The sequence below is a fragment of the Plectropomus leopardus genome, chromosome 3 (assembly GCF_008729295.1).
Source record: "Plectropomus leopardus isolate mb chromosome 3, YSFRI_Pleo_2.0, whole genome shotgun sequence".
NCBI classification, from domain to species: Eukaryota; Metazoa; Chordata; class Actinopteri; order Perciformes; family Serranidae; genus Plectropomus; species Plectropomus leopardus.
In genome coordinates this window covers 29,737,402-29,754,347 of record NC_056465.1, presented here as the reverse complement: position 1 = coordinate 29,754,347, position 16,946 = coordinate 29,737,402, and the positions used below count along the sequence as shown (strand labels likewise).

The 16,946-nt window shown below is 38.0% G+C and overlaps 2 protein-coding genes across 2 annotated transcripts; both read left to right on the top strand.

Annotated features, from left to right (window-relative positions):
• The first annotated feature begins 770 nt into the window (after positions 1–770).
• LOC121939585 (cytochrome P450 2J4-like) lies at positions 771–15,208 on the top strand. Its single transcript, XM_042482594.1, has 10 exons — positions 771–1,048; positions 1,446–1,608; positions 1,864–2,013; positions 2,399–2,559; positions 2,919–3,095; positions 3,856–3,994; positions 4,156–4,343; positions 5,153–5,294; positions 5,543–5,723; positions 14,599–15,208. Exons 1-9 carry the CDS (start codon positions 848–850, stop codon positions 5,716–5,718), a joined length of 1,497 nt encoding a protein of 498 aa, XP_042338528.1. The 5' UTR covers positions 771–847; the 3' UTR covers positions 5,719–5,723; positions 14,599–15,208.
• On the top strand, positions 5,730–15,208 carry LOC121939575 (cytochrome P450 2J4-like). The gene is made up of 9 exons (XM_042482584.1): positions 5,730–7,847; positions 10,095–10,257; positions 10,353–10,502; positions 11,635–11,795; positions 12,140–12,316; positions 12,413–12,551; positions 12,711–12,898; positions 13,537–13,678; positions 14,418–15,208. Exons 1-9 carry the CDS (start codon positions 7,647–7,649, stop codon positions 14,591–14,593), a joined length of 1,497 nt encoding a protein of 498 aa, XP_042338518.1. The 5' UTR covers positions 5,730–7,646; the 3' UTR covers positions 14,594–15,208.
• Positions 15,209–16,946: the final 1,738 nt, after the last annotated feature.

The window sequence follows — 16,946 nt, the reverse complement described above, 5'->3', positions numbered from 1 at the left end:
TGAGGGGTGGGGGAAGTTTGAAAAAAAAGGACCAGTAACTGTTACATAACTGGTGGCCTCTCACGACCTCTGAAGTGATAAACAAGGCTGAAGCTTGAATTTTTCCAGCTGGTCGTTGACTGTTTGTGCACTGTGTGTTACGGACACAAGGGGGTCCTCTTGATCAGTTTAGAAAAAATAATATCAGTAATCAGAAGCACAAGTTTTCAAAATGTTTATTAGATGGATTTATATGCAGGCAGGTGTACCAGATGAGCTTAGTAGATAGCTGTTTAATGATCTCAAAATACAAGTAACATGTGACCCAGTCTCAAAGGGTGCAGCAATAAATTCAACTTAATTAACAGTGGTAAATTGAGAGTTGACATTTTAATTTAACCTCATGATTTTGCTTTTATACTTATGCAAGTCTCAGCAACATTGTGTTTTTCCTAGCTCCTAATCCTCACCTTAAAGGTACTGCCAACCCCATAATTAAAAATACATTTTCCCTCTTAACTGTAGTGCTGTTTGTCAGTCTAGATTGTTTTGATGTCAGTTGCTAAGTATTGGCTGTGGAGATTTCTACCTTCTCATAAATACAATGGGATGGGACGTTAACGTTACAGAATATTCCTACCCTGTGTTTTGCTAATTTTATATGAATAAAAGATCAGGATACTGAACTGCACACACTACTTTTATTTTGAAGTTCAGATTTGCCAACCACAAGTCTTATCTTATCACACTGGTGAGGATCATAAATTGCGTATATGGTTTTGATACAAAGACGTTACAGTCACTGACTGGACTTTACTGTGCTCTGTTAAGTCTCAATAGAAGTTGACACTGTAAAACAAACAAAAATATGGAGGCAATATACAGTGTACTGGGCTTTGAGTGGATGGACGGCAGAAGTATTTTGATATTTCTGTTTGTTTTTCTGTTGTTGACCGAGGTTTTGAAGAACAGACGGCCACCAAACTTTCCTCCAGGACCTTTGGCTCTTCCTTTCATTGGTCACCTTCATTGCCTGGATCCCAGCAGAATCCACCTGCAAATCGGGGAGGTATTTATTAATAGTAATATGCAAAGTAGTAGAAGAAGTACTTAGATAGTTTAACTTGAGAAAAAGTGGAAATACCAGTGTGGAAGTACTCTTTTATAAGTTAAATCTTTTGCCATCAAAATGTTGTATAAGTAAAGTACAAACATGTTAGCAGTAAAATATGTTCAATGCCTAAAATAAAAGAAGTGAGTATGCAGATTGGCCCATTTCATGATTATATGTTATTGGACATGATTTTCTCGTGTTTTCCACATGTTGACATGTGGTCACATGTCGATACATGTGTAGGTCCTAAGGCCCGCCCCTCCATGTTAGTGAATGGACATAGACCAAACAAAAACTCAAAGTACACGCCAAATAAATGAACTAAAAACACCAATGTGCTCTCTGTGTTCAGTTTGCAGAGAAATATGGAAACATTTTCAGCCTGCAGCTCTTTGGTGGAAGGGTTGTGGTCCTCTACGGCTACAAGCTTGTGAGAGAGGCCCTGGTCCAAAATGGAGAGGACTACATGGATCGTCCCTCCATACCACTGTTTGAAGAATTTTTTGGGAATAAAGGTAGTGTGTTTTGCATTTTGTTCAAAAAGTCACCTAGTATTTACTTAGGGTAGTAGCATCAGACTGACATTGCATCAAGCATATTTAGCCAGCTGTTAGTTGTACCAATTTCCAATAGAGCGCCCCAGGAATGATATTTTTCTGCACGTTAGCAAGTTAGCTTCGCCCTGGTTTCCTTGTTAACACATTTCCAGGTTTTAGGACTCGTTATTGGGGTATTATTTCTGGTCTAATGCTATTTTGTGTTTCCAAAAGGTCTGGTGGCATCGAGTGGCCCTTCATGGAAGGAGCAGAGGAGGTTTGCTCTTCGTACGCTCAGAAACTTTGGTTTGGGCAAGAAGATGCTGGAGCCAGACATCCAGCAGGAGTGCCAATACCTCACTGAGGCTTTTTCCCTTCAGCAAGGCACTGAACAAATACTACTTTTCAACAAGCATCAGCAATCAACTAATATAGATAGATAGATAGATAGATAGGGTGGACACAAGTACTCGAGTATCTATTACATGACTTGGACAATAGTAATATTTCTTTGCTTTGTAAAAAAAACCCAAATATGTATAATAAGTCTAAAATGATGTTTTTCTGTGTTCAATGTTTATATATGTGGACTGGTTGTTGTGATGTAACTGCTATCTATGAATATCAGCAGAGATACGTATAGCAAAAATGATAGATCTATGTTCAGTGTTTTCAGTCAGACATCTCTTGACTGGTACGTGGAGGCAAACAACCATGGCGGTATATCTAGTTTTTTGTTTGTTTTATCTACATTTTCTCTATCTTACAGGGAAGCCTTTTAATGCCCAGGCACTGGTCAACAATGCTGTGTCCAACATCATCTGCTGCCTGGTGTTTGGGGAGCGTTTTCAGTACACTGACAAGCAGTACCAGAGTATTTTGAAGAAATTCAATGAGCTAGTGTACTTAGAGGGAGGTTTGTGGGCACAGGTGAGCCTCCTCTGTGAACGAGATGCAGTCATCTTTTTAAAATCAGGATTGATCCCTTAAGTTAAAGGCCCAGTTTGTAGGATTTAATGTGATATAATGGCAGAAATGCAATTCAGCCATCACTGATTTTCACATTTACACTTGCGCTGTTCTTCAAAGACACATGAAAAGGTTATAGCTTTGTTTAGGAGTTGACAATAGCAATAAATCCTCTATTATGTTATATGTAATAATGCAATATTTATTCCTCATGATTTACAGGGAGTGGATTATGACTAGCATAAAGACTAGCTTTACCACACCTTCTGAAAGTATCTCTTGCCTGATTTTCTGATGATCTGGTCTTTAATTCTCTGCAGATTTATAACGCAGTACCCTGGCTGATGAAGTGGCTGCCTGGACCTCACAGGAGGATTTTCTCTCTGACACAAGATTTAATTGACTTTGTCCAAATAAAGATCAGCGAACACAGAGAAAGCATTGACCCCTCCTCACCAAGAGACTACATCGACTGCTTCCTCACAGAGATGGAAGAGGTCAGTGATTTTATGTCTGTATTGTGTAGCGCTGTACTGGACTCAGAATGATGTTAGACTGAATCAGATTCAGCAGTTCAATACGAATATTCAACTATTCATGTTTTTTTTGTTTGGTTTCCATATAAAGGTTTTAAGTTTTGAACAGGGTTCAGCTGGATGTTCAGTGTGACAGCAGCATTCAAGTAAAATGTTAAACAAGCTAACAGCACCATGAATGCATTGTAAATGTGCAAATGTTTTTGCTTTTTATCAAAAGTCAGAGACTGTATTCTATTAAGTTGCTGTGATGTGTAAATTCACCACCTCTAAGCTGATGAGAGAAAATGATGTTTTTTCAAAGCCTAACAGCATCAAGTCTCTCTTACTCTGTGATGCTGCTGTCTGTCTGCAGCTCCCTGTATCAAAGAGTATCATGACAGCAAAATCTGGGGACCAAAACATCCCTAGAAGAATACTACACAGCACAGTGACTAGCAAAAAAAAAAAAAAATCACCTCCAGCGTCAACATAAAGGTGTTGTCAAAGGGAACAGGACTAAAAAAAATGAACAAATACTATAACATGTTCTTTTTTAAATTCAACATGTCAATACAGTGTAAATCAAAGTATGCAAGCACAGTCGACTGAGGGGTCTCCAACTGATGATTCGAATCTCCAACTTTAAAGAGGCAGCCCTAGTTTTGTGTGTGTCCTTTTTGTATTATTTTAATGAAGCATGTCAGCTGACACTAGAAACTGTCTCTTGTGTTATTGACAGATAAAGGACAAAGATTCTGGCTTTAATTTAGAGAATTTGAGTATTTGTGCTCTGGACCTGTTTGGTGCTGGAACTGAAACCACTACCACAACTTTACACTGGGGACTTCTCTACATGATCTACTACCCTCACATACAACGTAAGTAATATCTGTACCAACTGATTCCTGAATCAGAGGTCTCTGTCAGATCAGAGTCATTGGGAGAGTAAGTGTGTGGGATGTGCTATACATGATTTCGCCCCCTCAGTCGTCGATGCAGAACACAGACTCACACTGTTTCCTGTTTTCACCGTGTGCAGAGCAAGTCCAGGCTGAGATAGATGCTGTTGTTGGTTCATCCAAACAGCCGTCTATGACTGACAGAGAAAACATGCCCTATACTGATGCAGTCATCCATGAGATACAGAGAATGGCCAACATCATTCCCCTCAATTTGCTTCACATGACAAACAAGGAGACCACACTCGACAAGTACACACTTCCAAAGGTATGTGAGCATGTAATGTTAAGCGCTGCGCCGTGTTTACACTAGACGTGAAAGCGCAGCAAAGTGTGGCAGTTTTCTATTGAGTGCACTCCACTTCCTTTTGGTGCCTGTATTGTGCAATAGAGCTGTTCACACTGGATGCGCTGCAGGATGGAGCTCACAATCTGTAGCAATAGTTTTGCAATATGTCTGGAAAGTACTAAATAAGCAATATAAAGGATATATTTGATATGATATAAATGATGTAATTACAAAATATACATCCAAAGCTTTCACATATTTGTCAGTGTCTAAACAGAGAGGGAGAGAGATCGACACACAGACACACACACACCCAGATACACGGAGACTATACCTTACCCCTGACATTGCCAATTTAACCATTGTTTTACATTTTTCTTTTGTGTTTTATTTTTCTTATTATTTGTGTGTGTGTGTGTGTGTGTGTGTGTTTTATTGGGATTCTATGTGTAAAGCACTTTGTAACATTGGTTTGGATAAGTGCTACAAAAATAAACTATTATAATTGTATATTAGTTTTTTTTAAAAAAGTAATGAGTAATGTATAATACATTACTTTTTTGAGTTATGATCCCAACAGGCAGCACTTTGTAATGTGGGACATCTGCTTGTCTTGTCTTTTCTGTTGTATAGTATTGTATTGTTTTTGGAGTAACCATGTTTTCATTTCTTTTAAATAATAAATGTCATTGCACAGAGTCCTTTCGATAATTAAGATAAACTTAATGTAACACATATTTAAACCAACTGAGAGCAAACTACTGTTTTCATTAATGGCATTTCCTCAGGGCACCCTGATCCTGCCCACACTGACTTCAGTTCTGCGTGATGAGTCAATTTGGGAAACTACGCACTCCTTCAACCCAAAACATTTTCTAGACCAGGAAGGCAAATTCAAGAAGAGAGAGGCCTTCCTTCCTTTTTCAGCAGGTCAGTTAGCAGATACAACCCTCTAAACCTCAGTATTTTGTTGCTTAAACCTCAACATGCTTTACAGAAGAAAGTATGAAAAGAGGCATTTAACTAGTTAACTGGTCTTTAACTGGTAATTATACATGGGGGGGAATCTTTTATTGTATCTCTGGTTGTTTCAGACTCTGAGCTGCAGTATTATCATGTGGTCAAAGTGAATAAAAATGCTCTGAATGCAGCTCATCTATTGTGTTGTGTGCTCTCAGGGAAGCGTGTGTGTCTCGGGGAGCAGCTGGCCAGGATGGAGTTATTCCTCTTCTTCACCTCCCTCCTTCAGAGGTTTTCTTTCTCAGCCCCCGCTGGGGAGCAGCCCAGTCTGGATTACAAGTTAGGAGCCACTCTGTGTCCTAAACCTTATAGACTCTGTGCCGTACCACGATAAACCACCAGCTGAATCTCTGTCGTCAACTACATTTATCTTGAAATTTATCAAAAAGAAAAAAGTGGTTGCCAGGCTGGTAACCAGGCATTAGGTTTTCATTGCCGAAAAGTGAACATATGCTAGCCATTTTTAGTCATTGATTATTAAGGGTAAGAAAGTATCTGTGCATCATTTGGTGTATTTGTCCCTCTTTTTCCTTAATTCCAGGACCTGACCAAAATTACATGTGTGTATGCATAGTGGAAATACTTAAAATGTAATATGGCCACAGCAACATTTTTAGCAGCTTCTTAGAAAACCTCACATGGAAATTATTTTTAAAATCATAAGGATTCCTGAGGATTCCTGCTTCACACCCTGGTTTCCAAAAAGACAGGAATGCTGCTCCAGTCCTGATAAATTTTCTGTTTTTTAATTAATTAATTTTTTAAATATAAATTCATTAAATAATATAGCTATTCGTTGTGTCACAACCATAACAGGTCAAATCAGCAGCCCTTCTATATCAAAACTAAGTATTTTGATTTGCATTGAGAGAACTTTAGCAACTTTAATCCTGAAAAATGGCTCCTTAATAAAACTGCTGTAAAATTCATAAATATATACCCTTTTATCAGCCCAACAGATGTCAACTCTGTAAGATCTTACCACAGACATCCAGTATGTATGCTACTTCAGAAAAAATGAAATTACTGGAAGACCTGATGATACCCAGACCATCAAGACTTTGACCTTTTTAAATATATAATTTCTCAGCATAATTGAAGTTAACATCAAAAACCCCAAGAAGAAGGTTTCTGCTCTAATTATCAAGAAAGAGTGACTTTAAGAGGCCCTTTGTAAAATCAGTTTGCCCGTGCAGACAGGATGTGTCTCACGTTATCATGGTGATGAGTGGAGGAAGCTGTCAGGAAAAAAAGGCCCCAAAGTGTTATGTAACACCGGAGGCCTCTGAGATGAAAAACAAGGCCAAGAATCATCCTACAAGAATAAGACACGCATTATTAATACTGAGGGAATTTTATTATATTTTTTCCACTCTGTTGTTATTTATGTTGCATACACACAGGCCTGATATACACACATGCACAAAGTAAACCTACACACATGCTTTAAATGGAGAGATGTCAGCACGAGGGGGCTGCCCATTGAGAGGCGCTCCAAACAAAGTTGGAGGTTGGTCTTGCTCAAGGGCACCTCAGCAGTGCCCAGGTGACCATAATTGGTCAGGACAGGGACTTGAACCCTTTGGTTCCCAAGTCTCTACTGCAGCCCCAATCATAAACTCATTTGAGTTAGCCGAGTGCTAAACCAGAAGTAAGTGGTCATTTTTATACTCGGTAGTTAAACTTTTTTGGCTTCATGCACCACTGAGTACCTTTCACAGAAATGAGCCATGGATACATAAAGAGACCTGGATACAGCATTCACACATTAATTCACACTAATGAATGAGGCCAAAAAAAATCTCTATTTCTGCAGTATGAAATTACCCAAATGATTACCCAAATGGTCACATTTTACTACTTTTGCATAATGTGTGAAACATTTTTTTTAATCGTCTGAGCTTTCAAAGGGTTAATGCATCTTTAGTCTGATTATAATCAAAAGTTTTAATAAATAGAATTGTAAAATATGCCATCCTGCATAATAAACGCTTTGAGAAGGCTATTTTACTTAAATAAAAGATGTTTACTTTCGCACTATGTACTGCTATTTTTACATTAAAAAAGACGAGTACTGATTGGTAACCTTTTTCTATTTATTATTTGGGCTTTTACTTTGAAATTCAGGGACGCGCACCGGAAGTATTGTCCTTATATGACACTGATTTGCAGTCAAAAACATTACGCCCACTCACTGGACATCACTGAGCTCAGTCCAGTCACAATAGCGAAGTTGACAATGTAAAATAAGTACGCTAAAAAATGGAGACCATGGTCAGTGTACTCGGCCTTGATTGGATGGACGGCAGCAGCATTTTGATATTTCTGTGTGTTTTTCTATTGTTGGCTGATATTTTGAAGAACAGAGCGCCGCCAAACTTTCCTCCAGGCCCATGGCCTTTTCCTTTCGTTGGTGACCTTCCACGCATAAGTCCCACCAGGATCCACCTGCAGATGAGAGAGGTATTTACCAAAACCAGTATGCACGGTGGTACTCATACTTTTGCATAACAAAAAATAGCAAAACCACAGTGTAGGGAAACTCTGTTGCAAGGGGGAAAAAAAGATTTGCATGTAGGGATTTGCTTAATTTAAAGTACAAAAATGTTGCAGTCAAAAAATACTAAAAGTGATAAAAGTAGTCTCATTAATGAGTGGTTTTAAGAGGCACTTTGTAAAATCAGTTTGTGCATCACTTTAATGCTGCAGCTGGTAAGGATGGCACTATAGAATTCCTACTAGGATAATTAAGTAATAGTACATGACAATTTATTTGTTGATCATATTCATGTATCTTTGTAATCAATATAATTAAGTAATATTTTCCCTTAGAAAGTACCTAAAAATCAAAACGTAAGTACAATACTTAAATAAAGATTTAGTTACTTGAGTGTACAGTATCACAACCCTTTCTGGGAAATAGATTGTCTGTTGTGTTTTCCTTTTCCTTAATGGAAGATAACATTGTACATCACTTTCTGTACTTCTGGATATAAAAGATAAAGCCAGAAAAAAAAACATTTCAGAGCTGCAAAAAGTTTCAAACATGCTCCTGTGGGAAATGTAAAAAATCATTAACTTAAGTGCAAGATTTATTTACACAGGATTAAATAACTTGAGTGCCCTCATTTCACTTGTTAATAAAAGGAGTGCCGTGATAGCCGAGTTGATAACTGTGCATGCAACAGGGCACAACCGCAGTGCCCTGTGTTTAATTCAGCCTTTGAACCTTAGTTTCATGTTGTAAATATCTATCTGTCTCCCACCCATTTCTACACCGTCCTCTGTCAAATAAATGTGATAATTGCACAGTTAAGAAAACACTAATTCACATGAAATATATTGTGATAAAGAGGTTGGTGTTAGCAGTAATTGGAGTTTTCTGGAGCCAGACGTTAGTGGCTTGAAAGCAGCGTGTCAAAGATGGGGTCATGTCAGATGTTGTCAAAAGATGCAAATACTTGAAGTCGGTGCAACGTGATCAAAGAAAACAGAGGAAAAGGGCTGTGGCATTTGCGTTTGCACGAGAGGTAGAAAACCTACAACTACCAGAATGCACTGCGCTGCACCACAACATTATATGCTCCTGCTATATATGGTGACATATTTTGAGCTTTGCGGTTTTTCCATAGCAAACAATATAGCACACAGCTGCTAACAAAGGATCTTGAATTACAGTGAAAAATCTATGTTTTTGAAAACATTTTAGGTGCAAATTAGACAATGCAGCTATGTGTCTTGTTTATATTTGATTAGTGCTGCTTAGGTTAACTGTTTCAACTCCCTTTTTAAAGCCTGCATTTTTACAATACAGGAAACAGTTTGGCGCCTGCTTCTTTTTCAGAAATTCTCGTGTTACAGCCAAACTGTGCACTAAAATATGATTCTGAAAACATTTAGGCAAAAAATAGGCAATACAGTAACAAAATCTGCTTCTGTACTCTTTATGTCTGCCGTGGCGGGTATACGAAAATGCAGATGTACATGTGTAGTTCGGATGACGTGTTTCATTCAGCAGATTTTAACTGAGAGATGAGCGGGGAGATTTGGCTGCTGCTAAGATGGAGGGAAGTTTATCGTATTTCATTTGCACATTATAACAGTTACCGATGTTGTTATGATACAAAGCTGATTGAAAGTCGGTCCTTTGATTTTAACTGCACATTGAGCATATATGTTGAGACGACCTCACAACAGTGGGGATAAAACAAATATAAGAAGATAAAAATTGAAAAATAAGAGATAGATGCAAAGCATAATAAAATTGGCAATAACAGAACATAAGAAGGATACAGAATAAATAAATATGGCATTTCTTCAGGGCAAAATAAATAAGAATAATAAAGTAAGAGCAGCAAAATGAATGAGTAGAGTGAAAGGGATAAAAAAAAACAGAAATAAATGAAGGTAACATCACATAAAAGCAAGTCTGTAAAAGTTAGTTTGAAGAAGTGATTTAAAAGATGTCTAAAATTGCAAGTTTTATTTCCTGAGGTAAAGGTAATGAAAACACAATGATTCTTGTTTTCAGGTGATTATTCACTAAAGAAAACACGCTTATCATATTATATACCATTTCTGCCAATAACTCCCCCTAAAAAAAGTCAAATCCAAAGATTACACACCATTGACAGAGGTGCCTGTTGTTATCTCAACACTAAATGTTATCTCGATGTTGAACCAAAACACCAATGTGCTCTCTGTGTTCAGTTTGCAGAGAAATATGGAAACATTTTCAGCCTGCAGCTCTTTGGTGGAAGGGTTGTGGTCCTCTACGGCTACAAGCTTGTGAGAGAGGCCCTGGTCCAAAATGGAGAGGACTACATGGATCGTCCTTCCATACCACTGTTTGAAGAAATAACGGGGAATAAAGGTAGCGTGTGTTAAGGTTCATTAGCTTTTATCCAGCTGTTTGTTTCACCCATTTCAAGCTACTTTCGGTCTAACGCTGTTTTGTGTTTTCGAAAGGTCTGGTGATATCGAATGGCACTCAGTGGAAGGAGCAGAGGAGGTTTGCTCTTCGTACGCTCAGAAACTTTGGTTTGGGCAAGAAGACGCTTGAGCCATCCATCCAGCAGGAGTGCCATTACCTCGCTGAGGCTTTGTCCCTTCAGCAAGGCACTGGAACAAATACTAGTTTTCAACGAGCAACATAGAATCAATAATAATACCTCTTACAGGGCATGTGACGCCCCTTTACCTTTGCTCCACTTTATAACAACACAGAAGCGCGCACCGACAGTGCTGAGCGCTGGACCATGCACCTCCGCCTACGCGACTCTCTGTTCCATGTTTCATTATCTAAAGGGGCCGACTCTGTTTGCTCTGTCTTGGCTGGCACTCTTTGTGTGTGCTTATATATTTATATATACAGGGTCGCCCATGAAGTTGGAATAATGTAGTTTTCTACAGTTTGTAAAGATTAATTGAGGTTTCATTGTTATTGTGATATGTTTGGAAGAGACTGATTAATAAAGTTTTGAGAAGATATTCACTTTATCTGTCAAGAATAAATCACATTTTTACAATAATTTCATGGAAAGAGGTAAAAAAAAATTATTCCAACTTTATGGGCAAAAGTGTATATATAACTATATATATATATATATATATATATATATATATATATATATACACCAACCTGTTAATGTTTCATAATCTGTATGTCACACACTTTATTTTATTTTAATCAAATTATGTTTATCGGCTTTTTAGTTCATTTTGAATAACCAGAACAAACATTCAAGAGCCCCATCCCTTCCCTCCTACATAACAAATTTTAAAGAAAAAGAGAAAAAAAAAAACAAAGGAAAACTGTACACAAACATATCATCAAATATAAATAAAGTAGTTATGGGTAGGCATGGTAAAAAAAAACAGATGAATGAAAAAAAGAGATAAATACATAATAATAATAATAACAACATATACACATCTGTTTTTACAGTAATGCTTATATATGTACCTCAATACATTCATACCAAAAATCAAATGAACATAATTCCTTGACTAATTTAAAATTAGGAATGTGCAAAACAGTTATCGTCTTATTCTCTCTTCCTGTATCTAACTATTGTACTCCACCGGCAGCACAAATTACAGAGTTGTAATTTCTTACAACTCTTACAAAAATTGTAGGATTAGTTTGCATCTCTTAATGTTTACACACAGTACTTTAAATACACATTTTATGTTTTTACTTTGTGTCCTTTTTTCTGTGTCTTATTTATACGTTCTCTTTATTTGACAGGGAAGCCTTTTAATGCCCAGGCACTGATCAACAATGCTGTGTCCAACATCATCTGCTGCCTGGTGTTCGGGGAGCGTTTTGAGTACACTGACGAGAAGCACCAGAGAATTCTTCAGGACTTCAATGAGCTATTGTACTTAGAGGGAGGTGTGTGGGCACAGGTGAGCCTCCTCTGTGAACGAGACGCAGTCATCTTTTTAAAATCAGGATCAATCCCTTAAGTTTAAGTTTCAGTTTGTAGGATTTAGGGTGAAATATTGTCAGAAATGAATTCAGCCATCATCAATTTTAACATTTACATCTGTGCTGTTCCTACTGTGACACATGCAAATAAGTTACAGCTTTGTTTAGGAGTTGGTAATAGCGATAAATCCTCTATCACGTTATATGTAATTTTATATTGCAGTATTTTCATTGTGATTTACAGGGACTGTTTGTTGATTTACCACAGCTTCCACCTGTCTGCTGCTTTCTGCGCTGATGCTCTGGTCTTTGTGCTCTGTAGATTTATAACCTAGCACCCTGGCTGATGAAGCGGCTGCCTGGACCTCACAGGAGGATTTTCTCTCTGACACAAAATTTAATTGACTTTATTCAAATAAAGATCAGCGAACACAGAGAAAGCATTGACCCCTCCTCACCAAGAGACTACATCGACTGCTTCCTCACAGAGATGGAAGAGGTCAGTGACTTTATGTCTGTATTGTGTTTGTCCTCTTGTGTTTTCTAATGAAGCATGTCAGCTGACAATAGAAACTGTCTCTTGTGTTATTGACAGATGAAGGACAACGTTCCTGGTTTTAGTTTTGATAATTTATGTTTTTGCGCTCTGGACCTGTTTGGTGCTGGAACTGAAACCACTACCACAACTTTACACTGGGGACTTCTCTACATGATCTACTACCCTCACATACAACGTAAGTAATATCTGTACAACTGATTCCTGAATCAGAGGTCTCTGTCAGATCAGAGTCATTGGGAGAGTAAGTGTGTGGGATGTGCTGTACATGATTTCGCCCCCTCAGTCGTTGATGCAGAACCAGACTCACACTGTTTCCTGTTTTCACCGTGTGCAGAGCAAGTCCAGGCTGAGATAGATGCTGTCATTGGTTCATCCAAACAGCCGTCTATGACTGACAGAGAAAACATGCCCTACACTGATGCAGTCATCCATGAGATACAGAGAATGGCCAACATCATTCCCCTCAATGTGATGCGCATGACAAACAAGGAGACCACGCTTGACAAGTACACACTCCCAAAGGTACGTGATGTTGGTATGACAAAGAATTGCATCACAGATTGTGAGTATGTAATGGTTCGTGTTATATTCGGGGATGCACCCGAAAGACACAAAAAGGCCATATAGACACACAAAGGAAATGCAAGAAAGGGCAAAACAACCATAGAGAGACACTAAATGACCACAAAGAGACGCAAAACAACAAAAAGATGCAAAACTACTACAGAGAGATTTTGTATTTCTGTGAAAACATCCATAAATGTCTCCTTCACACAGCTGTATTTATTTGTGTTTCTCACCAAAAGATAACATTTTACGAAATGACATTTGAACACATCATGAAAATTTACCTTCTCTCAATACTCACGGAAAAGAGCTTGAACGCATCATAATGTAACTCTATGCTATTGGTTCTTTGTAACTGTATTCATTTTTATATATGTGCTATTATTTGTTACTCTTATTATGATGCATAATATTTTGCTCTTATTGTTATTGCTCAGTCCTTCTTTCTTCTTTTTCATCAACAGATATGTATGCAATCATACACATCCCTACATAACAACATACACAACCCTAAGATATGTAGCGCCCTACATGTCCTGCGTATCTGTATCCCCAACACTTATTAACCGTTTGTATTAATGGCACTTTCTCAGGGCACATTTGTCATGCCCACACTGATCTCGATCCTACGTGATGAGTCGATTTGGGAAACTCCACAATCCTTCAACCCTCAACATTTTCTGGACCAGGACGGAAAATTCAGAAAGAGAGAGGCCTTCATTCCTTTTTCAGCAGGTCAGTCAGCAGTTAAAACCCTCAAAAACTCAGTATTTTGTCGTTTGATCCTCAATGTGCTTTACAGAAGAAAGTGAATCATTTGCCTGTTTAACCCTTTGAAGTCTGGAGCAACATCATTTTTGTGCTGTTTTCAGATTCCTTCAACAAGTATTTAAACCTTTGAATCCTGAGCAAATTAGTGCCAATTCTTTGAAAAACATGAGATGTTTCAAAATGAGTAAGTCGGTGAAAAATGTTCCACAAAATGCAAATTTCTCTCTTTCTACATATAGACAGATAGATAGATAGATAGATAGACAGATAGATAATGAAATTAAATAAGCTATGGAAAAGTGTCTAGAGAAGAAAGACAAACATTAGGGGAAATTATAATAACTGTAGCTATATTAATAATTATCATAGTAACACGTTTTAATTAATGTTGCAAAAAATGGTTATATTTAAAACATTTTTCCCAGGTCATTTCCTTATTGGTTTGTGTTTTCACTTTTACAATTTCTTGTTGATTTTTTGGGTCATTTCTTCTGTAGCTGCTCATTGCCTTCCTTCCATGTTTTTGAAAGAAATCAAGTCAATTTGTTTGGGTTTTAAACGGTAAACTGTTTAACGTACATGGGAGGGAATCTCTTATTGTATTCTCTGGCTGTTTCAGACTCTGAGCTGCAGCATTATCATGCAGTCAAAGTGGGAAAAAAGTGTGTATGTGCAGTTCGTCTGTTGTGTTGTGTGTTCTCAGGAAAGCGTGTGTGTCTCGGGGAGCAGCTGGCCAGGATGGAGTTATTCCTCTTCTTCACCTCCCTCCTTCAGAGGTTTTCTTTCTCAGCCCCCGCTGGAGAGCAGCCCAGTCTGGATTACAAGTTAGGAGCCACTCTGTGTCCTAAACCTTATAGACTCTGTGCCGTACCACGATAAACCACCAGCTGAATCTCTGTCATCAACTACATTTATCTTAAAAATATCTCCTGTATTGTTATTTAACCATGGTCACTCAACAGTAACTTTTAAAAGTGGCTGTCAGGCTTGCAAACAGGCACCAGCTTTTGGTTGCCAAAGCTAAAAAACATGGTTGCCAATTTAAGCAACCTTATATTTTTAAATAATTAAGATACTATGCATTATATGTCACCTTAATATGTTTAAGGAATGTTTGAATGTTTTATAACTGTAATTGTGTAAAATTCTTGATAGTTTGTGTTTTATTTGACACAAGGTTAAGTGTTATCAGTTGATGCGTTAGCTGGTCAGCAGGTGTACCACCTCCCACCTCCTGCAGCCTCCACATCATTATGTTGTTGAGCTGTCCGCTCGTCTTGCTTCGAGCTTCGGTGTTTGGCCTCGTGGTTGTGTAGGAAGTGCTGACTTGAGCTCGTGAACTTCATTTGTCACTTGTCGAGGTTTATGTTGTGCATGTATTGATTTCCGTCCAGCTCAAAGATGACGGGATGCTTTTCCTCCCAAGATTTGCTGTTTTTAGTTCAGGTTTATCTGTTTTTATCAATCAATCTGATTATAAATTCATGATGTTGACGTGTTAGTTTCTTTTTTTTTGGCATCTTTTAAATGCTTGTGCGTCGCTCTCTAAAATCAGAGGTTTTTGCAGGTCTTTGAATGCAGCGCAACAGGTGGAGCTCTTCATGAGTTCTTTTTTCCTCTGCAGCAGTTTGTCACCTGCGGGGTAGATAATTGATCAGTCGATCTGTTTACAGCTGGTCAGATCAGATTGATAGATGAGAGGAGCAGTTTGTAAGTAAAAGTACATTTTTAGACCCAGAATATCGAACAGTTAAGTTTCTCTAGGCAGGTTTCAAGTACAGATTCGTGCAAAATTTTCAAAATTTTGATAAAACACAATTGTGAGATGACTGCATTTTTACATTTCAAGAAGCATGCCGATGGATGTTTAAAACATTAGCAGGTTTATTTCTATTGCAGCCGCAGCACCAGCTGTCATTATTTCCAACCAAAGGTGACATAGGCGTGTTACGATCAATAATGGAAAGGCAAGCCTCTTACACATGGGAGAAGCCACGTATGAGGGATTTCTTGGAGGTGATAGTCCACGATTTCACAGAGGAATTTTGGACTCAAAACTTGCAGATGATCCGCCAAACTTTTGAAGTTATGCGATGCAGTAACATCCATTGTAGCGTCCGTTGCATCGTGCCTGACGTAGCCAGTTCTTCATCATGTGACCTGTAAAAGTGAAAAAAGTGTTTCCATTGCAGTTTTGCAGTATATACAGTATATTCACATAGTACTTCTAATTCACAGTCCAGCTCCAAAAATGAATTTTTGGCAGCAGATGATTTAGTTGTGGCAATCTGCCACTTATAAATTAATGTGTTGGAAACCCTGCTGTACGTCCATGATTGATAGTATAACTGTAATACACACATGGTGTGTCATCATTTTACTTATATACTATAATATACAAATATTATTTCGTACATCATTTTTATGTTATTCATGTAATCTACTGAATCAATATGCAGTGACATCCTTTCCAGTATTTTCTTGTTAATCCCTAAACTAAATTCCTAGTTTTCTTTCCACTTCACGTTGGATTTTTCAGATTTGCCAAAACTTGATGTGGTTAAATAAGCGATAGTGAGATTCAGACCACTGTGTGCTCATGTGCACGCTGTGGTTTCAGTCTGAGGTTTAACACGAGTTAAAGAGCACCGTGCAGTCAGTGTTAGTGCTGTTTATTAACTTTAGCCAAAGTAATCCCTGCTGTTGTTAGGAATTTAGTCTGCAGAGATCTGGATGTTTCAGTCCCGCTCCGCGGAGAAGTTTTTGTGACGGAAAATTGAGATGAACCATTTCACCTGGATTTTGGTGTCTTCAGCATGAAGTACTTCACTTCTGAAAAGAAGCACTGAGCTTGAATTGAACCTTTGACATTTTATATGTAAATTCTTAAAATGAGCACATTTCTATCGTGAGGTCTCTTTTATCTTCACTTGAACATGCATCTTGTCTGACTTCTGGGTTTTCCCAGTGAAGCTTTTGAAGTGAGAGATGGAAAAAAAACCAGCAAAGGAAATCGCAAAAAGCTTGAGAAAGCCTGCTTATTTTTCAAAAACAGTCGACACTCCGAGGGACTATAAGCAACCAGGCAAATGAGAAAAGACATGGGCAGATGTTTTTTTTTTATTTTAAGTGACCTCTTTCAGACTACAAATGTAAGTTTATTTTACCAACTTCAAAGGCAGATCATGCGTATCTATTGTCATTTTAGAGACTCCAGTGAATTACACTTTTT